Raw genomic sequence first — 26,257 nt, 5'->3', positions numbered from 1 at the left:
TCTGGGGTAGGTGGACAGATTGAAGGTTCTACAAGAACTCCGCACTCTTTGAGGTATACCCCATAGTAGCTGCAGCAGTGACATGTGGCCATTTATGGGCAGGGAGACCGGTGCAATGTTTTTCTGATAATTTGGCAATTTGCCACGTCATAAACAAAGGCTGATCTTCCCCCTAATGATCATGAAATTTATTAGGAGACTGACGTGGTTGGCAGCCTGTCACCAGTTTCTGGTATGCTACCATGTACCAGGCATTTTTAACATGGCTGCTGACCAGTAATCTCGCCTTCAACTTCAGGCATTCAGAAGGTCCCTACCGACAGCCTCACCAATAGCCACGACCGCTCCCCTGCTCCAAGATCTAATCATGAATTAGAAGACTTGCACGTCATAGCAAAGAATTGGCAAAACTGGCGTTCTCAAAAAACATGCATAACGCATATGACAGGGCTTTCGTTTTGTATAATCGGTTCATGACAGATCACCACCTGGCCAACTGGTTTGACATTACAACCTTGGTGGCTTTCGCCACTTCAAACTGAAGCGATCACATAACACCATCTAGTTATACCTCACTGGCATCCAACACCACATGTTTTAAACTTTTCCCAACAAGTCAGGCTTCCTCACATCCTACCCTATCAAAACCATTCTCAAAGGTATATCCAAAGCAAACGGTCCTACTGCACAATGTAAGTTGCCTATAGACAAACAACAGTTCAAGCGTATATCAGGCTTACTGGATACGGCACCTTTTGAACCACATACAAACTCCATTATCAAAACAGCCATATACTTGGCTTTCTATGGCTTTCTCAAACCACGAGAGTTCACTATCACGAGCAACACGATTGTCAAAATTGCCTTCGCACATCATACCTTAACAGCAACAAGACCATTACCTTCTGAGCTTACCCACAACTATGACGAGTCAGATAGGTCAAACCGTTCTTATCCATTACTACCCCACCGACAATTCATGGTGCTCGGTGAAAGTTTTTGACGCATACCTACTTTCAGTACCCACTCACGCCTCACTCCCTCTCCTGTCCCTTCAAGGGGCTACCCTCACCACGTCTAAATTCATGGTACATATACACACACACACGACTATTGTTGACACGACTCGGCGTGAACGCCAACAAATATTAGGGGCACTCATTCAGGATAGGGGCAGCATCCACTGCCTCAAGCCAAGACATTCAGGTAGATGTCATCAAAACCTTAGGCCGCTGGAAGTCGTCAGTCTATGCTGTTTATATGTCTCAACCAATACAGGAAATAAACGCATTTGTTAAGATGTTCTCATAGATATGTTGGTATGATGCCATGTGGTTTCGTAATAAAGATCTTTTGAGCAAGATTGGTATTCCTTTTGCCTACTTATTTACAGGCCTACCACATACATCGGTATAGGCACACCTCAATCAACTTTGCTTATTAAAGATAGATGACTTAATCTCTATTTCATTTCCATTACTGGAATTGCCCCGAACACAAATTGGAAGGCTGGGCCTGAAGTTGTGGAAGGGGCTATGTACTTTTAAAAGGGACACCCCCCCCCCCCCCTTCCCTACTTACCTGATTGGTTCCAGACGTACTGCTGGCCCACCCTTCACTCCCTCTATTCAACTCTATCTAAGGTAGGCCCACCACATATGTCAGTATCGGCACACCTCAACCGACTTTGCTTATTAAAGGTAGATGACTTAATCTCAATTTCATTTCCATTACTGGAATGGCCCCATATACATATATATACATATACACACACACACACACACACAGTTTTTTAAGTGGTACGATTTAGTGGTCGAAATCATTAGTTCCTCCCACCCTTAGTTTTGATCTACCCTGTTTGACAATCAGCTTGGGGAGAATCAGCGCCCTGCAGTCTTAGAATCACCACAGTGGCAGTGTTCTGTATGGAATTAAAGGTCTACATGCACATCCTAACATCATTAAAGCGGCACCGTCATGCCGAACTTACCTTTCCTCAATCTCTTCCTCTTCTCCCCCTCTCTCGGGATCTGTTATTCTTTTCTTCCTGTCTTTAGTTTTCTTTAAAATCATAAGACAAAGTAGGGACTCTGTCTTATGAAGGATCCCTCCGCTTGACCAGCTCTGACCAGCGGAGGGGCAAAGTGTGCTTCATTTCCGCTGGTCAGAGCAATTTTCCCATGATCCCTAGCTTTCCTCCCAGTTCCCACAATGCTTCCTGTCAGTATTGCCGAACGTCCTGTCACTTAGACAGAACGCCGGCAAAACTGCCGAATTGCATCCTAACAGAATGAGCACTGTTTCTCCATTGGTGTTAGGATGCAATTCGGTACTTTGTTCGGATCGGAATTTCATTCAAATGAATGAAACTCCGATCCTATTCATTGCTGTGGCTGCATCTTGCAGCCGCTTAGTAGATAACTCCCTTATTCCCACGGTATCAGGGAGCTATCTACTAAAAGGCTGAAAGACCTAAATTGGTCTTTCAGCCAAATTTACTAACACTAAGTAAAAATGACTTGGTATTAGTAAATAATATGCCCCTACTCGCTATACCGCGGGTGGGGTGGGGGCCATAATAGTAGTAGGGGGGGGGGACCTACTGTCCTCCCCCCCGGCCCCCACCCCTGGCCCGCGGGTGGGGGCCATAATGGTAATAAGAGGGGGGGGGACCTACTGTCCTCCCCCCCCCGGCCCCCACCCCTGGGCGGCGGGAGGGGGCCATAATAGTAGTAAAAGGGGGGGGACCTACTGTCCTCCCCCCCGGCCCCCACCCCTGGCCCGCGGGTGGGGGCCATAATGGTAATAAGAGGGGGGGGGACCTACTGTCCTCCCCCCCCCCGGCCCCCACCCCTGGGCGGCGGGAGGGGGCCATAATAGTAGTAGGGGGGGGGACCTACTGTCCTCCCCCCCGGCCCCCACCCCTGGCCCGCGGGTGGGGGCCATAATGGTAATAAGAGGGGGGGGGGACCTACTGTCCTCCCCCCCCCCCGGCTCCCACCCCTGGGCGGCGGGAGGGGGCCATAATAGTAGTAGGGGGGGGGGACCTACTGTCCTCCCCCCCGGCCCCCACCCCTGGCCGGCGGGTGGGGACCATAATGGTAATAAGAGGGGGGGGACCTACTGTCCTCCCCCCCCGGCCCCCACCCCTGGGCGGCGGGTGGGGGCCATCATAGTAATAAGGAGGGGGGGGGCCTACTGCCCCCCCCCAGCCCCCACCCCTGGGCGGCGGGTGGGGGCACTAAGTAAATTCCCCCCCCCCCCCCCCATCAAGGTGACTAGGGGTGCCCAAGCCCCTAGTCACCCACCCCCCACCCAAATAAATAATGCCCCTACCTACCCCCCTCACCCTAAAAAATAGTGAGGGGGGAATAAAATTGCTAACCTGTAAAGTAAAATTAAACTTACCATTCGACGTCTTCTTTTTTCTAAAATCTTCATTTTCAGCCCCAAAAAAGGCCAAATAAAAAACCATCATAGCCGTCGAACTAAAAATAAAATAAAAAACCCGAGCGCAAAAAAAAAAAAAAACCCGACGAAAAAGAAAAAACCCGAGCGCACATAAAAATAATCCATCTTCACCCATGGAGGGCTCCGCGCAGACTGAGCTCCGCAGGGCGGGGCAAGGCTTATAAAGCCTTGCCCCGCCCTGCAATTAGCCTAAGAACACTCTGATTGGTGGGTTTAAGCCAATCAGAGTGCTCTTTGTCATTTTACAAGCGTGGGAAAGTTCTTTGGAATTTTCCCACGCTTGTAAAAAGACACAGAGTACTGTGATTGGATGGCTTGAAATCCATCCAATCACAGTGCTCTGTGTCATTTTACAAGCGTGGGAAAGTTCTTTGGAATTTTCCCACGCTTGTAAAATGACACAGAGCACTGTGATTGGATGGCTTGAAATCCATCCAATCACAGTGCTCTGTGTCATTTTACAAGCGTGGGAAAGTTCTTTGGAATTTTCCCACGCTTGTAAAATGACACAGAGCACTGTGATTGGATGGATTTCAAGCCATCCAATCACAGTGCTCTGTGTCATTTTACAAGCGTGGGAAAGTTCTTTGGAATTTTCCCACGCTTGTAAAATGACACAGAGCACTGTGATTGGATGGCTTGAAATCCATCCAATCACAGTGCTCTGTGTCATTTTACAAGCGTGGGAAAGTTCTTTGGAATTTTCCCACGCTTGTAAAATGACACAGAGCACTGTGATTGGATGGCTTGAAATCCATCCAATCACAGTGCTCTGTGTCATTTTACAAGCGTGGGAAAATTCCAAAGAACTTTCCCACGCTTGTAAAATGACAAAGAGCACTCTGATTGGCTTAAACCCACCAATCAGAGTGTTCTTAGGCTAATTGCAGGGCGGGGCAAGGCTTTATAAGCCTTGCCCCGCCCTGCGGAGCTCAGTCTGCGCGGAGCCCTCCATGGGTGAAGATGGATTATTTTTTTGTGCGCTCGGGTTTTTTCTTTTTCGTCAGGTTTTTTTTTTGCGCTCGGGTTTTTTATTTTATTTTTAGTTCGACGGCTATGATGGTTTTTTATTTGGCCTTTTTTGGGGCTGAAAATGAAGATTTTAGAAAAAAGAAGACGTCGAATGGTAAGTTTAATTTTACTTTACAGGTTAGCAATTTTATTCCCCCCTCACTATTTTTTAGGGTGAGGGGGGTAGGTAGGGGCATTTTTTATTTGGGTGGGGGGTGGGTGACTAGGGGCTTGGGCACCCCTAGTCACCTTGATGGGGGGGGGGGAATTTACTTAGTGCCCCCACCCGCCGCCCAGGGGTGGGGGCGGGGGGAGGACAGTAGGTCACCCCCCATTATCGTTATGGCCCCCACCCGCCGCCCAGGGGTGGGGGCCGGGGGGGAGGACAGTAGGTCCCCCCCCCCCTTTTACCATTAGGGCCCCCACCCGCCGCCCAGGGGTGGGGGCCGGGGGCTGGAGGACAGTAGGTCCCCCCCCTTATTACTATTATGGCCCCTACCCGCCACCCAGGGGTGGGGGCCGGGGGGTGGAGGACAGTAGGTCCCCCCCCCTTATTACTATTATGGCCCCCACCCGCCGCCCAGGGGTGGGGGCCGGGGGGGGAGGACAGTAGGTCCCCCCCCACCTATTACTATTATGGCCCCCACCCGCCGCCCAGGGGTGGGGGCCGGGGGGTGGAGGACAGTAGGTCCCCCCCCCCTTATTACTATTATGGCCCCCACCCGCCGCCCAGGGGTGGGGGCCTGAGGGGAGGACAGTAGGTCCTCCCTCATTCCCATTATGGCCCCCACCCGCCGTCCAGGGGTGGGGGCCGGCGGGGGAGGACAGTAGGTCCCCCGTCCCCCCCTTATTACCCTTTTTTTTTTTTTTTACAGTGAGCAGCCACAGGCTGCTCACTGTTTAGTGGACATGCCCCTACTCGCGGTATAGCGAGTAGGGGCATTGGGGAGATTTTAATCTCCCTTGTGCTATTATGGGGGTCATATTGACCCCCATAGAGTGAGGAGGGGACCTGGGGGGCTTATGAAGTGGTGGGGAGCACTGCTCCCTGCCGCTTCTGTCTTTACATATTGCAAGGAGGGAGCTGCACGCCGGTAGCTCCCTCCTTGTAATAAACCGAACAAACAAACGAACACTGATACACAGTGTTAGTTTGTTCGTCTGATTTTTTCTATTCATTCATTCGTCTGTCTGATGAATGAATGAATAGGTGAAATTCCCGTTCGCATGTCCAGTTGTTTCACTGGGCATGTGCGGGAATCTCACAGTCTGTCTAGTGTGGGTAGATGACGTGTCCCACAGGGACTTCACCTACCCACACAAAGATGGCGGCGCCCTGAATATAGATCGGGGCAGAAAATAAAGAATAAAAAATAGGTAATGTGGGGGGCATAGGGGCATTTGGGGGTGACTAGGGGGTCGATTGGATGTAGTTGAGGCGGGAGGGGGGGTTAAAAAAAAAACGGAATTCGGCATGACAGTGCCGCTTTAAAGTGTTAATAGATAATAATTTTTTTTAAATGAATTAAAAAAAGAAAAATATTCTGTTCTTTACATAATTTTATAAAAATGTCTAAATACAGTTTTCAGAACGATGAGAATTCTACTGAGGGTTATAGAATAACCACTACAGAATGAGTGACCAAAATGAAAGTAATCAACAACAAAAAATCCCAAGTGAATAAAATGGTGCAGGTTTACTTTAAGAAGTGCAATAAATAATTAAATATTAAAGTGTCACTAATCTCTGCATGCAGCAACCACACAAAACCCTGGTAAAACAGTTAAAAAAAACAAAATATAGATTTATCTACAAAATTAAAGTAATGTTACCGACAATTTTTCACTTACCTTAAGCTTTGCAATTTGTCCAACTACAGAACCAACAGCTCCAGCTGCACAGTTGACAAGAACAACGTCCCCTTGTTTTGCTTTGCAGATTTCCAGTAGGCCAATATATGCGGTGAGACTGAGGGGGAAAAAAATATGTACATTCAAGAAGAACGTGGTCAATGAGATATAGATATACCGTATATACTCGAGTATAAGCCGACCCGAATATAAGCCGAGGCCCCTAATTTTACCCCAAAAAACTGGGAAAACTTATTGACTCGAGTATAAGACTAGGGTGGGAAATGCAGCAGCTACTGGTAAATTTCTAAATAAAATTAGATCCTAAAAAAAATATATTAATTGAATATTTATTTACAGTGTGTGTATAATGAATGCAGTGTGTGCGTATGAGTGCAGTGTGTGTGTATGAGTGCAGTGTGTGTATGAGTGCAGTGTGTGTATGAGTGCAGTGTGTGTATGAGTGCAGTGTGTGTGTGTATGAGTGCAGTGTGTGTGTATGAGTGCAGTGTGTGTGTATGAGTGCAGTGTGTGTATGAGTGCAGTGTGTGTATGAATGCAGTGTGTGTATGAATGCAGTGTGTGTATGAATGCAGTGTGTGTATGAATGCAGTGTGTGTATGAATGCAGTGTGCGTGTATATGAATGCAGTGTGTGTATATGAGTGCAGGGTGTGTGTATGAGTGGAGTGCAGTGGGTGTGTGTATGAATGCAGTGTGTGTATGAGTGCAGTGTGTGTATGAGTGCAGTGTGTGTATGAGTGCAGTGTGTGTATGAGTGCAGTGTGTGTGTATGAGTGCAGTGTGTGTGTATGAGTGCAGTGTGTGTGTATGAATGCAGTGTGTGTATGAATGCAGTGTGTGTATGAATGCAGTGTGTGTATATGAGTGCAGTGTGTGTATATGAGTGCAGTGTGTGTATATGAGTGCAGTGTGTGTTTGAATGCAGTGTGTGTGTGTGTATGAGTGCAGTGTGTGTGTGTGTATGAGTGCAGTGTGTGTATGAATGCAGTGTGTATATGAGTGCAGTGTGTGTATGAGTGCAGTGTGTGTGTATGAATGCAGTGTGTGTGTATGAATGCAGTGTGTATGAGTGCAGTGTGTGTATGAGTGCAGTGTGTATATGAATGCAGTGTGTATATGAATGCAGTGTGTGTGTATGAGTGCAGTGTGTATATGAATGCAGTGTGTGTGTGTATGAGTGCAGTGTGTGTGTATGAGTGCAGTGTGTGTGTATGAGTGCAGTGTGTGTGTATGAGTGCAGTGTGTGTGTATGAGTGCAGTGTGTGTGTATGAGTGCAGACTATTGACTCGAGTATAAGCCGAGTTGGGGTTTTTCAGCACAAAAAATGTGCTGAAAAACTCGGCTTATACTCGAGTATATACGGTATATATATATATATATATATATATATATATATATATATATATTTATTTATTTGCTGTTCATAGGCAGAGACGTTGCTTGGTTCCAGAAACACCTGGGGCTTAAATCCAAAGAAAAACTTGATGACCCTTGCACAAACAGATAGACCATGATATGCCATGATAACCACACCTATGTTGTGTTCCATCCTCTCTGACCATGATACACTGACAGAGAGGCGAAGATATACCATGAAACAACCCCACCTATGTTGTGTTCCACCCTCTCTGAGTGTGAAAGTAGAGCCAGAGCACCCCCTTCTGCACAGTCATTTGGGGGTACAAGCCGCTCTCACTTAGTATTCTTTTGAACAGAAATAGTAAAACTAGGACAGCACTTCTTGGAATGCAAAATTGTGCACAAAGTGCTACACAACAATTTTATTGAGGGACATGGAGAAACCTTTATATCAATGCAAGGGCATTTGCATTGATATAAGGGTAATACCCGAAACATTTGTGTTTCTCTGTGTCCCTCAATAAAACAGTTGTGTAGCACTGTATGCACAATTTCACATTACAGGAAGTGCTGCCCTTGTTTTTTCATGTTCTACATTTGATATTTATCCTCCTGCACTTGCAAAACATCTCTCTGTTTACCGCTTAGTGGATTTGACTGTAGTTCTAGACAGACCCACCCCAGCTTCAATCAGAATCTCATTCCTTCTATTAGGACTGGGTACCTCCGCAAAACACACTTCCTAGCTATCGCCACGACACAATCAGTACTTCAGCCCCTAGCTGCCACAGCTTGGCCGAGGTCTCACCGGTGCTTTCCAACCTGGGTCCAGCTTCCAGTGGTCAAAGCTCTCCTTCCAGGCAGGCATCATTCCCTCTGCCTCTTCTGCTGCAGCCCTTCTTCCAGGCAGGTATCGTCCCTCCTGCCTATTCCGCTGCAGCTCTGCTTACAGTGATTATAGTTATTGCCTTTACAAGGGCAACTGCAGCTCTCAGGCCTAGCTCTTTTGATTTATCCCAGGGCTAGTGGAACCCTGCAACCAGCAAACAGGTCCGAAGACTCTGCCACTAGAATCCCTACAAATCCACACAGGACACAATTTCCAAAATGAACTGACAAACAAAACTTTATTTTTCTTTTCTAATGTGATTATTACCTCAAGATTGCTGTGACAACTCAATAAAAATACAAACAGTCAAATCACAGACAACATACAGGAACTTATAATAACATAATGACATATTTATAAAGGGGTGGGAAAGACAGTCAACATAAAATATCTTTTGCCTGCAGAAATAGCAATATGCAAATCTAGCTGAATATGCAAATTAACTAATCCTCCTATTCAGGTAGTGCATATTGCTCTTGCTGTCAACAGAGGGCATTACACAGGCTCCATAGCCAAATCCACCAAGTTGGTAGCAATCCTCATTAGTACAGTAGAGCAGGCAAAATATTTAAGCATGGAGCCCTCATAACTGATCATAACCGTGGAAGTCTGGTTTGGGCAGGCCAGACTGGGCTTCCTGGTCACCCTGTGCCCCTAATAAGCTCAGGGTGACTTAGACATAAGAGGCACTTGGAAGTGGAGAAAATGGAGCTCCCAGTAAATCTGTCATGGCCCCTCTCCCAAACTCAAAGCTATCCCCATATGACTCCATTCTCAGGGGGCCATTGTGACACCCACACACACTAATAACAAATCTAGCCCAGGATAGTTTCCAGCATATATCTCCCCCTTTGGAAGGAGACCAATACAGGAAACCCCAGACAAGTTTTCTCCGAAGTTAGTCAGTTCACCCAGCCCACCAAGGTCCTCACAAAATCGGTACCTCCAAAAAATTTCCCATGCAAGAGGATCACTCACCTAGCCGACCTCTGCATCTACTGAAGCATATACCTGCCACTGGCGATGCGTGCCCACTGTCCTGTCTCCCTGGATCTCTCTCAGCCACTGCAGGAAAGTCAGAGAGGCTGGGGCCACTCTGACATGGGGTTGGGGATTGGTTGTCTCCACTCCCTGTAATAAGTACTGGTGCTGGGAGAGAGTCCGGCTGTCTCTCATCCCTGTAACTCGCACTGCCGCTGGGATGGAAGGACGATACTCTCCTCACCCTGGAATGCACACCGCTGCTGGGGAGAGACTGACTGTCTTTATTCCCAGTAACTCAATCTGCTGCTGAGGGGGGAGGCCGACAACCTCTACCTCTGCTCCCTGGGTTGCCATGCCAGGAGGTTGGGGATCTGGAGCGGCTGCCCAGTATCCCTGTGATTCAGGTAAGGGAAACACAGGTTCCTCTACACCTACCTGGCCAACATCCTCGGGTGTGAAGTCTATTAAGTCCCCAGTCTCTAGAACCTGCTGCTGTATCGCGTCGAGCAGTCGCCTGTAATGCTGTTCAAGCTCAAACTCTATAAGGGCCAGGTAGAACAAATCGGGTTCCAGGACGTCTCGCCTAAGTGCCTGGATGTCTCAGAATCGGGGTACCGCAGTACTTCCAAACTCAGTCTCCTCCTAAAAGGCCTCCCACAATAGGCCGATCTATTATAGTACTCACCCTCTGGCGGGTCGTCATCGGCTAGCCATGGGTACTACTATCCCACCATAAAACCCGGTAGCCATTATCAACCCCCATTCTCTCCAGACCGGTCTCTCCAGTTGAACCACCCATTTCTCTCGGGGCTGTTCTCTGGTATCTGCAGATCATTGTTTGGGGATTCTATCATAAAAGGTGTGGAGCTGGACAATAGCGGCCTTGTGAGATGTCTTCCTGGAGCTACTGCTCACAGAGACAGGAGATGTATTTTTAATATGGTTAAAGGACCGCCGGGCTGTAGGGGGTGGAAGGGGTCTCTCCTCCTCCTCAGCTGAATGCGCATGCGCGGCAAGAGTCATGTGCGCATTCTGCCAGTCTCATAGGAAAGTATTCACAATGTTTTCCTATGGGCGCTGGCGTCTTCTCACTATGATTTCACAGTGAGAAGCACGCAAGCGCCTCTAGCGGCTGTCAACGAGACAGCCACTAGAGGCTGGATTAACCCGAACATAAGCATAGCAGTTCATGGATTACAGGATAAAACTTACAAGGAAAGGTTAAAGGATCTTAACATTGTGACAGAGTGTTGGGGATGGTGGTCAGGGGTGTATATCTGGCACCCAGACTTTTGCACTGCCACTATCCTGACATGTGGGTAAGCACATGCAGCCCCAGGGAAAGTTAAGTTTAACCCTTTCAGGACGGAGTCAATAGTGCACGTTCTGATCAAAACAAAACGTAAACAAAAACTAGAATTTGCGCTATATGTCTGTTCACCCGTAGTTCCCCTCTTTCAAATTATATGCACCCACACTTATTATATATCATTTTTTCAAGAGAAATAGGGCTTTAATTTATCATTAACTATTCATATATGGAACATAATTTATTATGAATAAAATGTAAAAAAAGTGAGAAAATAAGATTTTTTTTTAAATTTCCGTCTGACATTTTAACTGTGAATGTCATAATACTGTTAGGTTTTACTGCAAAAAAATGCACATATTTGTAATCAGCGATGTGTCACGAGTACAACAGTACCCCCCATTAACAGGTTTTGTGTTGTTTTGGAAAGTTACAGGGTCAAATATAGAACATTCAATTTTCAAATTGAAATTTTCCAGATTAGTAATGTTACCTTTGAGACGGTGTGGTAGCCAGGAATAAGAATTACCCACATAATGGCATAGCATTTGAAAAAGTAGACAAGCCAAGGTATTGAAGTGGGGTATGTTTAGTCTTTTTTAGTAGCCACTTAGTCACAAACACTGGCCAAAGTTAGCGTTCATATTTGTTTTTGTGTGAAAAAAGCAAAAAACGAATATTTGGCCAGTGTTTGTGACTAAGTGGCTACTAAGAAAGACTGGACATACCCCACTTGCAATACCTCGGGTTGTCTACTTTTGCAAATGGTATGCCATCATGGGGGTAATTCTCATTCCTGGGCTACCATACGCTCTCAAAGGCAACATAACCAATCTGGCAAATTTCAATGTGAAAAAAATGAAATGCAAGCCTTATATGTGACTCTCTAACTTTCCAAAACACCATACAACCTGTACATGGGGGGTACTGTTATTCTCGGGAAACTTCACTAAACACAAATATTAGTGTTTTAAAACAGTAAAACATATTACAACAATAATATAGACCATAAAAGTGCCGTTCGCTTGTAAAAAATGCAAAAAACGTCACTTTTACTTAAAATATCATCGTTGTAATACAATTTACCAGTTTGAAACACTAATATTTGAGTTCAGCGAAGTCTCCCGAGTAAAACAGTACCCCCTATGTACAGGTTTTATGGTGTCTTGGAGAGTTACAGGGTCAAATATAGTGCTTGCAAATTAAATTCTCTGCACTTTCTCCCTGTGTTGTCAGGCATGTCAATCAAATTTAATTACATTATACATTATTACAAATCACATTATTACGTTAAAAGATTATTTAAATATACACGTAGAATTTGAATATATAGGCATTTATAGGTATTTCAATTCTACGTGTATACTAATGTAATCTTTTATGTAATTATATGTATTTATCTATATATATATATATATATATATATATATATATATATATATATATATATTTGCGGTTATTTGTATTTTATATATAGATAGATATATATAGAATGTCATTCTAAGTGTATTTTGTTACCGATATATATATATATATATATATATTAATAACAAAATACAGTTAGAATGAAATTACATATGCATATATAATTTATATTAAATTTTGTTTCAATATTTTATTTATTTTATGTATTTATTATTTTAATTATACGTATTTATATATAATATATATGTACATGTATTATATATATATAATATATATATACATATTATATATATGTAACGTCATTCTAAGTGTATTTTAATATTAATATATATACTTATATTAATATTAAAATACACTTTGTATGACGTTACATATATATAATAAATATATATACATATTATATATATATATATATATATAAATATATTCAATTTAATTTTACACATGTCTAATATATATTTTTTTACTTTCCCACCAGCAGGGGGACTGTGATATTTCAGACAGTCCCCCTGCTGGCATATCCATAGCCAGCTATAGGGGGCCATGTGATCGCTCTTTGAGAGCGATCACATGGCCCCCGGGGGCCTCATTTGCCGGAGGAGGGCTACCTGGGCTCTCAGGCAGCCCCCCAGAAGAGGATCGCGGCGGAGGTGAGTACACCCCTCCTCCTGGGGGCTTAAGCCGTTACGACGTACCATGCCGCCGCAACGGCTTTAAAGCCCTTTTAATGCGGGACGGCATGGTACGTCGTAACGGCGTTAAGGGGTTAAATGTAGTTTTTTTTCTCTGTTGTTATTTGGGTCCCTGGGGTGGAGTATTCGGAAGAGCAGGGTGGGCTGATTCTCCACCCACTGTCAGAGTGGTTGTGCATGAGTCCAGCCCAGGTTTTCTAAGGAGTTCTGGCTCACTGCCTAACGAGGTCATTAGCCTCACCTGTAGGGACTGTGAGCAGCTATATAACTGCAGTTAAAGCAGGGTGGAGTGAGAGAAGTGTTTTGAGGAGGTTACTTCTTAACAACAGAAAATAAACAGGACAGAGGCCTTTGTGGAACTGGACTTTGTCTTGACCTGGTTTTCTTACCCTAGAGGGCTGTGCAGTTGCCAAAAGATCCTGGACAAACACACAGGAAAGTAAGTTTGTCACAACATGTATAGCTTGGAGGAAAAATGAGACAGGGGGGATATGATAGAAACATTTAAATACATAAAGGGAATCAACACAGTTAATGAGGAGACAAGAGTCTTAAATTAGAGGAGCAAAGGTTTAAAAATAATATCAGGAAGTATTACTTTACTGAGAGAGTAGTGGATACATGGAATAGCCATCCAGCTAAGGTGGCAGAGTGAGGGAGTTTAAGCATGCGTGGGATAGGCATGAGGCTATCCTAGCTATAAGATAAGGTCAGGGACTAATGAGGGACTAATCAGGGACTAATGAAAGTATTTAGAAAATTGGGCAGACTAAATGGGCCGAATGGTTCTTATCTGCCATTATATTCTGTTTCTCGTAGCTATCAGGGACCCTGGAGCACTTCAGACTCAGTCGCAGAGGCTTGACTGGGATCAGGGTGGACCTTTTCCAGAAGACACTTCGTGAAGGTTAAAACAGCGACTAACTTTAATAGGCATAACAAACATATTTTAAGCCCCCAGCGGCCTCCTTTACATACTATAGTACAAGGAAGGGTGGTCAGACAACAGCAAGGGCTGATGGGAGATTGAAGAGGGACAGGGCAGCTAGTTTAACCCCTTAAGGACCGAGGACGGTTCAGGATCGTCACCGGCATTTTTGCATTGCCGACCGCTGACGTTCGTGAACCGTCCTAACGGTCTTAGTTACTTACCCGATCGCCGTCGTTCCCCTGGCGGCGATCGGCGTTGGTCCCGGTGTGGGGAGACTGCCTGCAGCCCAGACAGTCTCCCCATGGCAGATTAGGACCCCTGGGGCCATGTGATCGCTCAACAGAGCGACCACATGGTCACAATAGGTGTCCATGTGTCTGCCTGCAGGGGGACTGCCTGTGCTGACAGGCAGTCTCCCTGCTAGTGTAAAATCAAAGAAAAAAAAATAAAGGTTAAAGTTAATAAATAAAAATAATAATTATATATGTGTATATATATATGATATATAGACATATTATACCTATATAATATAAGTCTATATATCATATATTTATAATGTCATACTAAGTGTATTTTTATATTAATATGTACATATATTAATATAAAAATACACTTATAATTAAATTACACATGTGTGTATATATATATATATATATATATATATATATATAATAACTATATATATTGTATATATATATTATTATAAAATAATAAAAACTTATATCTATGAAATTTTATTCTAACTGTATTTTGATATTAATATATAATATAAATTGTGTATATATATCCATGTATATATAAATAAAGAATACGAATTATACATATGTTCATATACAAAATTACAAAAATAATGATATAAATATACACGTAGACTTCAAATATATAAATATGCATATAGATTTAAATTCTACGTGTGTATTTATGTAATATTTTTACATAATTAAGTAATTTTATTGATTGCAATTTAAGGGACCTGCCTGCCAACCTAGGTCGAAAGTCCAGAGAATTTAATTTGTTAGCACTGTATTTTACCCTGTAACGTTCTACGACACCCTAAAACCTGTACATGGGGGGCACTGTTTTACTCGGGAGACTTCGCTGAACACAAATATTAGTGATTCAAAACAGTAAATCCTATCACAGCGATGATATTGTCAGTGAAAGTGACTTTTTTTTAATTTTTCACACACACACACTTTTACTGATGATATAATTGTTGTGATACATTTTCCAGTTTTGAAACACTAATATTTGTGTTCAGCAAAGTCTCCTGAGTAGAACAGTATCCCCCATGTACAGGTTTTATAGCGTTTTTGAAAGTTACAGGGTCAAATATATGGGTCAAATATTTTTACATTGAAAATGGCCAGGTTCGTTACGTTGCCTTTGAGAGCGTATGGTAGCCGAGGAATGAGAATTACCCCCATGATGGCATACCATTTGCAAAAGAAGACCACCCAATGTATTGCAATTGGTCTATGTCCAGTCTTTTTTAGTAACCACTTAGTCACAAACACTGGCCAAAATTAGCATTCAATTTAGTTTTTTACTTTTTTCACACACAAACAAATATGAACGCTAACTTTGGCCAGTGTTTGCGACTAAGTGGCTACTAAAAAAGTCTGGACATACCCCATATTGAATACCTTGGGTTGTCTACTTTAAAAAAAAAAAATATGTACATGTGGGGTGGTATTCAGAGATTTGACAGATAATAGTGTTACAATGTCACTATTGATACATTTTAAAAATGTATTTTTTGAAACTGCAATATCCTACTTGTACTTATAGCCCTATAACATGCAAAAAAATAGCAAAAAGCATGTAAACACTGGGTATTTTTAAACTCAGGACAACATTTTGAATCTATTTAGCAGTTTTTTTCATTTGCTTTTGTAGATGAGTAAAAGATTTTTCACATAAAAGTCAAAAAACATGTATTTTTTTCAATTTGTCATCATTTTTTCATTTTTTTTTAAATGAAATTACATGAGATTATATAAATAATGGTATGTAAAGAAAGCCCCTTTTGTCCTGAAAAAAACAATATATAATTTGTATGGGAACAGTAAATGAGAGAGCGAAAAATTACAGCTAAACACAACCACCACAAAAGTGTAAAACGATGCCTGGTCGCAAATGTACAACATCGCAAAAACAGTCCGGTCCTTAAGGGGTTAAACTGGTCTAGCAGTGTCAACAAGACAACGCCCTGCTGGGGAAACAATAGGACAGGAAAAAGGGGTAGGGGGAGAGGCACAGAAAAGCAATACATTCAACATACCCTGCACCAATAATGAGCATAGGATGACAAAAACACAAAAGGAATCTGGGGACCCACACATAGTGTCAGTCTTCCATCCCCAGTGCCGGTGACTATCATCACAATACCTTTGAATGTTTGGCCTTGTTACAGACACACAAGGTGACAAACACAGTTTAAAATGGCAATTAAAGGTTCATTTCCTACACCTGTGGCTTTTTGAATTGCAATTAGGTCAATGATGCACTGAGAAGGCTAGATACTGAGCCATGGGGAGCTGAAAAGAACTGTCAAAGACCTGCATAACAAGGTAATGGAACTTTATAAAAATGAAAAAAAAAAAAAAAAAAAAAGACATCCAAAGCCTTGAAAATGCCAATCAGTACGGTTCAATCACTTATTAATAAGTGGAAAATTCAGGGATCTCTTGATATCAAGCCAAGGTCAGGTAGACCAAGAAAGATTTCAGCCACAACTGCCAAAATAATTGTTTGGGATACAAAGAAAAACCCACAAGTAACCTCAGGCTGCTCTGGAAAGGAGTTCATTGTGACGATACTTGAACAAAAATTAGCTGCATTGTTGAGTTACCAGAAAGAAGCCTTTACTGCATCAATGCCACAAAAAAGCCCGGTTCCAATATGAGCAACAACAACTTGACATGCCTCACAGCTTCTGGCACACTAATTTGAAGTGGCAAGACCAAAGTAAAGCGCTATGTTTGGAGAGGAGTCAACAAGCACCACTATAGGCACCCAGACCACTTCAGCTTAACCCCTTAAGGACCAAACTTCTGGAATAAAAGGGAATCATGACATGTCACACGTCATGTGTCCTTAAGGGGTTAATGAAGTGGTCTGGGTGCCAGGTCCATCTAGGATTAACCCTGCAGCTGTAAACATAGCAGTTTCAGAGAAACTGCTATGTTTACAAATGGCTTAATTAAGTCTCTAGTGGCTGCCTCATTGACAGCCGCTAGAGGTGCTTCCGCGCTTCTCACTGTGAGAAGATGCCAGCGTCCATAGAAAGGCGATGAGAATGCTTTCCTATGAGTCTGGCTGAATGCGTGCGCGGCTCTTGCCGCGCATGCACATTCAGCCGATGATGGCAGAAGAAGGAGGAGATTCCCCAGCACTGGAAAAAGGTAGGAATTTAATCTTTTCCTCACCCTAGAGCCCGGCGGGAGGGGGACCCAGAGGGTAAAGGGGACCCAAGGACCCTATACAGCCAGGGAAACGAGTGTTTTCCTGGCACTATAGTGGTCTTTAATTTTTAATTTTTTTATTTTTAAACCGCACAATTTTATGTTATATTATGAAAAGCAGGCTAAATATTGAGAGATTGTGTCAAGGTAATAGGTACGATTTTAAACAGAAAATTTCGGATAGGTCAAAATGTAACTCAAGAGCAACTCAGATAATCTGCTTCTGAGGAAATAATGATATAGTAGGCAGTTATCCAAGCAGCTACCGAGTTGTAGTTAACTGTCCTATTATGTAAAATATTGAACAGAAGTGACATGCTAGACGAGTATAGTGGTTTCTACACCTTGCAGTACAGATATGTCTGAGTGAGGTGGTCATGCTATACAATGCAGCAGGCCATGAAGGCACGTATGCGGTTTAAGAGGAACCCCATGTTAAGCCGAGTAAACAGACATTTTGCTTATAACAATATGCTAGACATGATTAGTGGGTAGAGCTACCTCAGCTCGATTAATTGCTAGCTACGTGCCAAGATTAATAAAAGATTGCATAGTGATTCAGACAGAGTTAGTGCCTGTATAGTTGTTTGAGCAAGGCTGGAAACTGTGATATCTTGCTAAGCATGTGAGGAGCATATCAAACAACACTAATACACAATCAAATTAAAGAAACTGAATCCCAACATATAAACTTGGAGTGGGGACGACAGAGGTAGCATTTCCAATTCGCAGATTATCAACAAGATTTCACACATCTGCACATATACTACCAGTATGCTGTCTAATCATAGTCAGCTAATCCCTAATTTTGGCAGGGTGTCCATTGCATCATTAAGGCTACAGAAAATACGAATAATACAAGATGCGCATGTAGTTATGAGGGTGTCAGCGGTTCGGTATCTCGGCATGAGTGTGTATGGTTATGTATGCTGACTGAGATGAGGTTAATTGGTGTGTGGTATCCTGTATTTTGTTATTTAATTACTTGTCGTGGTGTTGTAGTGGTGCTGGTGTTTCCTGCTGATCTCCTGGGTGGTATGTGTGGTTGTCTAATGTTTAAGGCCTAGAGGGTGGAGGTGTGTGGAGTGGGCTTAATACTCAGCTGCAGATATGTGTGGTGCTGTGTTCCCCTGAGACTGTGAATTGTGAGCGCATTTGGCAGAGGGTGCAGTCTCTGTGTCCGTGTGGCTGCCTGAATATTAGTGCCATCAGCTGATTCTTTGTGGGATCTCGGTGGCCCCCCTATATGGTGATCTATGTCTCGCCCTCGGAGATCCAGGAGTGCAAGGGGACGTATCTCCGGTGTGGAGGTCTGGCTCACTTGACAAGTAAGTTAGTCATAGTTCTGGTTGTGGGTCTTTCTTTTGGTTGCGATTGCGGGCTGCTGCTGGTCCGCTGCAAGTGCTCAGGTGCTGCTGCCTTGTTTGACTTTCTCATTCAGTCGCGATGAGCTGTGCCTCTCCAGGGCCTTTGTTGTGTCACTGCTTGCAGGCGATGTGGCCTTTGATGGTTGTTTGCAGGTGTCCCACTGTTTTGGGTGGCTGTTCCCGGGCTGTATTTGCCCTCAGCGTGTCTCTGTGCCTGCCCGTCTTGGCCCCTCTCTTTGACTTCACGTGTCCGGCCCTGTATTGTGCTAACGGGCGGTGTCACTGGTTCCGGGGGCCTCATAAGTGCCTCCAGTTTCTCCCAGAATGAGTCGAAAATATGATTGAGTCGGAGCTCCATTTCTCTATTGGCATTGCATATGACTGTGGTGCGTGAGGCGTCCACCACATACCCTGACCTTAATATCAGTGAGCCACTCTGGGGAGATCTCATACAAGACAACCAAAGACTTTGCATGACCTGGAGGCATTTAGCCAAGACGAATGGGCAGCTATACAACCTGCAAGAATTAGGGGCCTCATAGACATTGTAACACACCACCTCTTTTCCAGGTAGGATCTTGTCACAGATCTTGTAACCACAGCCTTCTAGGGTAATGAAAGTCCAGGACACATCCAGCTCAGTTTTTCAGATTTATTCGGTGAAATATATATACAGGAGTTTCGAAAATTAAAAATAAACAAAACAAAATTCCTTGCTCTTGCTTGAGCACTTACTATACACAGCAAATCCCTATCTGGAATTGGGTGGCTTTCCCACTTGACAATTTACAAAAGTATAACTGCAAGACACCATTCCTCTGGCTTTTCCTCCTCTCTCTGTAGCATGCTGATCCCTTCTTTTTAAAAGCCTGCTAGCTAATTGATCAGATTCAGGTGAGGTGCAATTAGACATAAGTGAAACTACTAAACAAAATAAAAGTTCTGGTCCGACTGTTACTTAGCAGCTGGTGCTATTGGAGCACTGGCCCACCCTGCTCTCCAAGTGCTCCGCCCCAGGGACCCATACCATGGTTTGCAGAGAACCAGTAATGCATCTTGCAAACCTAATATCTCTCCCTGGGACATTTAACTCTCAAACCTCAGGCTGCTGTTCCGTAAATCAGGCCTAATGTATATGCCATCAACTACCAAACCACATTTTCTCTCACAACATCTATTGTAAAAGACTACACGCTGTCATTGATGCAAAAGGGGGCACTACACAGCTTTAAGAATGAAAGGTATGCAGACTTTTGAACAAGGATCATTTCATTGTTTTTTTTGTCGTCATGTTTTGATTTAGGATTGTGCCATTCTTTTATAACCTACAGTTGCGTATGAATCCCATAAGAAATAAAAGAAATGTGTATTGCCTGCTCACTCGTGTTTTCTTTAAAAATAGTACATATAGTATACAAACTTTTGAGCACAACTGTATATATAATTTTGGCCATACTGCACTATTATTCAATTTCTGCATCTCTTGTGACAACCCTGCAGGAAGAGAGGTGTGCTTTAACCCCTTAAGGACCAAACCTCTGGAATAAAAGGGAATCATGACATGTCACACATGTCATGTGTCCTTAAGGGGTTAAAAGGCACAATATCAAAAGTTGTTAGGCTCTTTTCCATGTGAGTGTGTCCTATCACCCATCGCTGCACTCCAGTTTGCTACATTTACGATCTGCACTAATATTGTACCTTTCTGTTTTCCATATGCTGTTTTGTTACTTCACACACAACCACTTTTTAATGTGAGGGTAAGAAAATATTGTTTGTATAGCACTCCACTAATTTTATAGGCATAACAAAAAATATTTATACTATGGACAGCAACCCTTTGTCCCAGAATTGAAATGTATTTAATAGCCATCATGTCTTCTCTTAATTTTTCTTGTTGACAGATGACATTATGCATTGACAAAGTTCTAACATTAAAGCTGCAAGCATACTATTGGTTTCTATATTGACTGCCCAACTTTTAAAACTTTGCTCCAATTTTCTTTTTTATTTATAAATTTCCTTTTCGCAACTTACCCAGGCATGCCAACTGTCCCCAGGGCAAGTGATCTTGGAAGATTTTCTGGCCAGTCTGTAGGCAGAGGACGGAGGCCTTTGCCATCGGATATAAAGTGTGTTGTCCATCCACTGTATGACACATAATAGCTGCCAACCTGGTAAGCAGGATTTTTACTTTCCACAACTCTGTAGAACACATACAAGACACGTAAGGGGGAAAAAATGTTTAATGAAGAAAAGAAAAAAAAAAAGGAATTGGTTGAAGTGAATCGTTACCTGGCTACTTGAGATCCCATCATGACATCACCATCTTTTAAACTACGTTTGCTGTATGGTCTGTTAAAAGAAAACAGAAAAAAATAAAATAAAATAAAAGTAACCTATGTGTATTATATTATGATAACACATTGGAAGTAAAATGCAGATACACAATCATAGTTTATATGAAAATATAATCTTGCTTGTCTCATTAATTCAGGACACTTGTACAATCAAAAGTAAGACAACAAACGTCTTAAAAAAATGTTTATATATAAAATATACCAAGGTAATGCCCCATCTCCAATGCTGTTCTGCATTGGCCCTAACCCCCTTAGCCAAGCCATCTTAAAGAGTGTATACAGATACAGGTTCAATGATGATCAGGACTTAATTACTCAAACAAATCCCAGAAAAAGAAGGGTCCTGGATATAGAGGGACCAGGGGAGGAAAACGAATACAAATCAAAAAGGAGGGATCTCAACCTAAGGAACTAATAAAGGGCATTTTAAACCTAAGTGATAAAACCCTTGACAACCACCATAAGTCAGTGTTAAATAAAGGGTTAAAATTTGCCCCTAGCGTAGGGTTAAATCATTTTGATATGTACATAGACTTGAACCGTTTCAAACGAAGTCTATGCTTAAAAAAATTATTTCTTGGAAACCCACTTAATAGACAACAACCAGAAGCTGAAGCTGAGTTTAAACATACCTCACTAAAAAACAAATTTTCCTTTTACCCCAAACAGATGATATCAGACGAAATAATTTCATTTGAGACTATGGTAATGCGTGAGATTAAAAAAATCGTCCCCAAAGATAAGTTTAAACACAATTTAACAATAATGGAGAAAAAGGCATTAAAAGATTTACAAAACAGATAAAAACCTAGTTATAAAACCGGCAGATAAGGGAGGGGGGATAGTCCTCATGTCTAAACAATTTTATAATACGGAAGCAGAAATAATTTTAAAAGATCACAGTATACATGCTGTATTCTTATCGTTTTTAGAGAAAGGTCTTAGTGATAATATTTTAAGTTTAAAAGAATTCCAGTTTTTAAACCTTACATTTCCTAAAATTCCAGTATTTTACTTTTTACCCAAAGTCCACAAGGATGAAAAAAAAAAAACCAGGCAGACCTATTATAGCAGGCATAGACTCCATCTCGAGCAGACTATCCCAGTACATTGATGTTCAACTACAACCTTTAGTTCTAAGAACTAGATCCCACATTAAAGACACCATCACAGTACTACAAATTCTAGAGGATATGCCTTGGGATAAGGACTGCATCCTAGTCACTTGTGATGTGGCAGCATTATATAGTAACATCTCCCATTCATATGGATATAGAGCAGCGGAACATTTTTTAGTAGAATCAAAGGAATTTAAACAGGAACAAATACAATTTATAGTGGAAGGAATAAAACTCATCCTTAATAATAATTTCTTTTGGTACAATGACAACTTTTTCTTGCAGATCAATGGGACGGCCATGGGGACCAAGTTCGCCCCCAGCTATGCCAACCTGTTTATGTCACTCTGGGAAGACTCATATGTTTATGAGGGACATGGCTGGGGGGATAACTTGGCCTTCTATGGCCGCTACATAGATGATATTCTTTTAATTTGGAAGGGTGAAGAGAAAGATCTTGTTTCCTTTTTGGAGTTTCTCAACCAGAATAATTGGGGTATCAAACTAAGCAGCAATTGGAGTAAGGAAACCGTCACGTTTTTAGATTTAGAAATCTTTATTGAAGGAGGTAGGATAAAGACTAGGAACCACTTTAAACTAGTGGATTGCAATAGTTTTATAGAACACATAAGCTGCCACCATTCCCCGTGGTTGGAGAATGCCCCCAAGGGACAATTCCTTAGGATTAGGCGTAATTGCAGTGACCTAATAACCTATGATGAACATTCATCACGGATTAAAACAGACTTTATCACTAAGGGTTATGATGTGGAAAAATTAGAGAAATCAAGAAGTGAAATAAGGAATAAAGAGAGAAAACAATTATTAACATATAAAATAAAGACTAACACCAATATGCAGGACATTCCCTTTATTTGCAATTACAACAATAACAACCCTCAAATTAATAGGATTATTAGGAAATACTGGTCCATCTTACTACAAGATCCCGCTCTGAAACAGATCCTCCCCACGAAACCGAGAATGATCTATAGGGGTGCAAAAAATCTACAAAATACCCTAGTACGAAGTTCCCTAAAATAACTTAATCCCTCTACCACTATACTCGGAAATGAGAAAGGCTTTTATGGCTGTGGCCAATGTGCAGCCTGCAAGAAATCAGGCTGCACTAGAAGAGTGATAAAAGATATAGATTTAAATGGAAACAATAAAATCCCAATAAAACAATTTATAACCTGCTTCACTAAAAATGTCATATATCTCCTAATCTGCCCATGCGGACTGAAGTATGTGGGGAGAACCACTAGACCCCTACACATCAGAATTAGGGAACACATATACAAAATTCTAGCTGGTTTTGAGCAACACAGTATCTCTAAGCACTTTAAACTATGCCATAATCAGAAACCCGAGGGCTTAATGTTTTTTGGGGTGAATAAGGTTAATAAAAATTGGAGAGGAGGAGATTTTATAGACCTAGGAAAATGTGAGATGGAGTGGATCTACAAACTCAACACACTGATTCCACATGGCCTTAATGCTGATTTCGAACTGTGCCATTTTCTATGAAACAATTCCACTCCTCCCCCCCTCCTTCTCTTATTTTATCGTTTTATTCGACTTTTTAAGAACCTTCTTCCCTTTTTTCTATTTTTTCCTACTTATCCAAATAGGTCAAAGAGATTCTTCCATTGTTATCCCTTTTTACATTTATTCTGTATAAGATTTTAGAACGAAAAAGATTAAGACTTTTTATTTTTCCACTACATATTAATATGAAGCTACCACACATGTTCTTATAGAGGTCTGAAAAACTGGTACCACAGTTGCAGCACCTAAGTTTTAGAACGAAAATGATTAAGATTTTTCTTTCTTTTCTGTTTACCTTGATAGTAAGTATACGAACAATAGATTTAGAAAATTGTAGATTATGCTAGCTTTAGTGTACCTATAATCTTAATTTTATTAATGACAGGAGGCGAGTATTTGCTTAAGTCTCTCTTTACTAGAACTCCACAGCAGCACAGAAAAACAACCAATCAGAAAAAAGTTAGGTACTATAAAACTCCCCTCCCCATGCATCATTTCCTCTTTCAAGCTGCGACAAAACAGAATAAAAGGCAGAAAACATAATGAGGAAGAAACAAAGTCCTAGATACGATGAATACAACGATGTCCACCCTCCGAGAGTAACGGTCGAACCAGATAGCGATGAAGGACTGTAAACTGAAACGAGAGAAAAAACAGAATCGAAAGGGTTGGTTAGCCAATGAAATGTACTCTGAACAAAACATGTAGGTACCCAATGTAGCAACCAAAGTTACCTTAATATGAGATATCCCAACCCTACATATGAAAAACAGACATAAGAACAAGTGACAGGTAGCAGAGACAACAAGCAGAGTTGCATACGTACGTGATAAAACTAAACTATTAACAGTAAACAAGGGAGGGATAAGAATGGGCGGGAAATACTCGCCTCCTGTCATTAATAAAATTAAGATTATAGGTCCACTAAAGCTAGCATAATCTACAATTTTATAACATGACAGGAGGCTTCGTATTTGCTGTTTCAACGCTCAAATTGCCAGTCCAACGCTGATTGTGTCGCTGGTACCTATTCCAGGAGATATCAGAGTAATCCAAAACGGACATAACAACTGCAATAAAGGACAGAAGACGGTTCAATGAAGATGCCAGCCGACGAAGCATCTCAAACACGGATAAAAAACACCATCTGCCTGTAGATCCATTGAACGTGGTGTTGTGATCTGTTTCCTAGCAGTCGGCCCATGAGCCAGCAATCTGACCCATCAGCCATTTTCCTGTAGCTGTAAAATATCGAAGGTCATTTGCGGACTTAGGGCCGCGAGAAGAAATTGCCACCATGTCTCAACTCTTGATCTGTAAGGTGGTTCCTCCGATCGTGCCAGGGTCATCCGGCGATGCGGCCTTGCTGGTAGATCTCCAATCTCAAGAGTGCGCCTAAGTCCATCACCAATATCACAATAGAACCGAGTAGGATCTTTCGTTCCCTCCTGGTGAGAAGTTTTATCCTAGAATAAATTAGTATGCAGGCAAGAGTGTGGTCAAACCAGCCGTATCCTAAGTGATTCCAATAAAGCAAATGGACTGTGTAATCCTCGCCTGCAGTAGAGAAAAGACTCCAAAAGGACGTCCATTCAGGGTTCTGAACTGAACTTGTGTGGATGAACTGTGGTCGACTAGTCTAGAAATAGAGAATCCCAGAAATATACAAAGGCATGGGAAGCGTAAACCGGAGTGGAGATTCCCATCCAGATATATCATCGTCTAAGAGTGACAGATGTACGGATCCAATGGTGATTGGGACCTGGAAACCACGAAGAGTCCTCACGTGCTGTAGTGGGAGAGTGAAATAATCCGATTACCCATAGCACGATCCTGTTCCATGCCCGACCTGTCAAAATTTGTGTAGGGGTTCCTGGTATACACGCCACCTACAAGATGGGTTATAATATAGCGAGACCCCTAGGTCCCTGTACCCCTGACTGTCCAGGCACGTAACTCCCAAAGTAGACCCTAGGACAAGGGACCAGGAATGTGAGTTTGATAATTGAAGTCAAAGTCTCCCTATAGAGGGGTACCTCCCTTCTTATCTTGGAGTCCCACGAACACATAGCGTTCTCCAATGCGCAGGCAAGGCGTAAGGTCCCCTCGCTCATGACAGGCGAGTCCAGAGAGCAGATACAGTAAAAAAGAAGGGTCCAGCTTCAGCCGTCCGAAACATGTGAGGTCCTGTTAGAGAATGTCGGCAGCCCCGTCTGTGTCTGCCACCATCCTGAGCCGTACTCCAGCAGTAGGACGTGATCCGATTTTGGTGTCTGTGCAAGTGTCGGGGCACACCAGGTACCTCTATAGAGACTCGTAGGTCTCCTTGGCGGTAGTTGAAAAAGTGGGTTAGTGCGAATCCAAAACAAAACGGCTCCCTTGAGGGATATATAGAGTATAGATGGAAGGCTACCATTTCCGAAACCTGGTCACCAGGTATGTGCTCCG

The 26,257-nt window shown here is 42.5% G+C and overlaps 1 protein-coding gene across 2 annotated transcripts in view; it reads right to left on the bottom strand.

Moving 5' to 3' along the window:
- Nucleotides 1–26,257, bottom strand: part of LOC134611398 (prostaglandin reductase 1-like) — a 75,948-nt gene that overhangs the window by 20,073 nt on the left and 29,618 nt on the right. For both annotated transcript variants that reach the window (XM_063455262.1, XM_063455260.1), the window contains exons 4-6: nt 21,076–21,135; nt 20,818–20,985; nt 6,334–6,451 (exon numbers count right to left, since the gene is read on the bottom strand). In XM_063455262.1, the coding sequence (XP_063311332.1) occupies nt 6,334–6,451; nt 20,818–20,985; nt 21,076–21,135 (346 nt within the window). The remainder of the gene's footprint in view (nt 1–6,333; nt 6,452–20,817; nt 20,986–21,075; nt 21,136–26,257) is intronic.

The sequence above is a fragment of the Pelobates fuscus genome, chromosome 5 (genome assembly GCF_036172605.1).
Source record: "Pelobates fuscus isolate aPelFus1 chromosome 5, aPelFus1.pri, whole genome shotgun sequence".
Lineage (NCBI taxonomy): Eukaryota > Metazoa > Chordata > Amphibia > Anura > Pelobatidae > Pelobates > Pelobates fuscus.
Note: the sequence above shows the minus strand (reverse complement) of the source record. Positions and strands in the feature narration are given on the sequence as shown.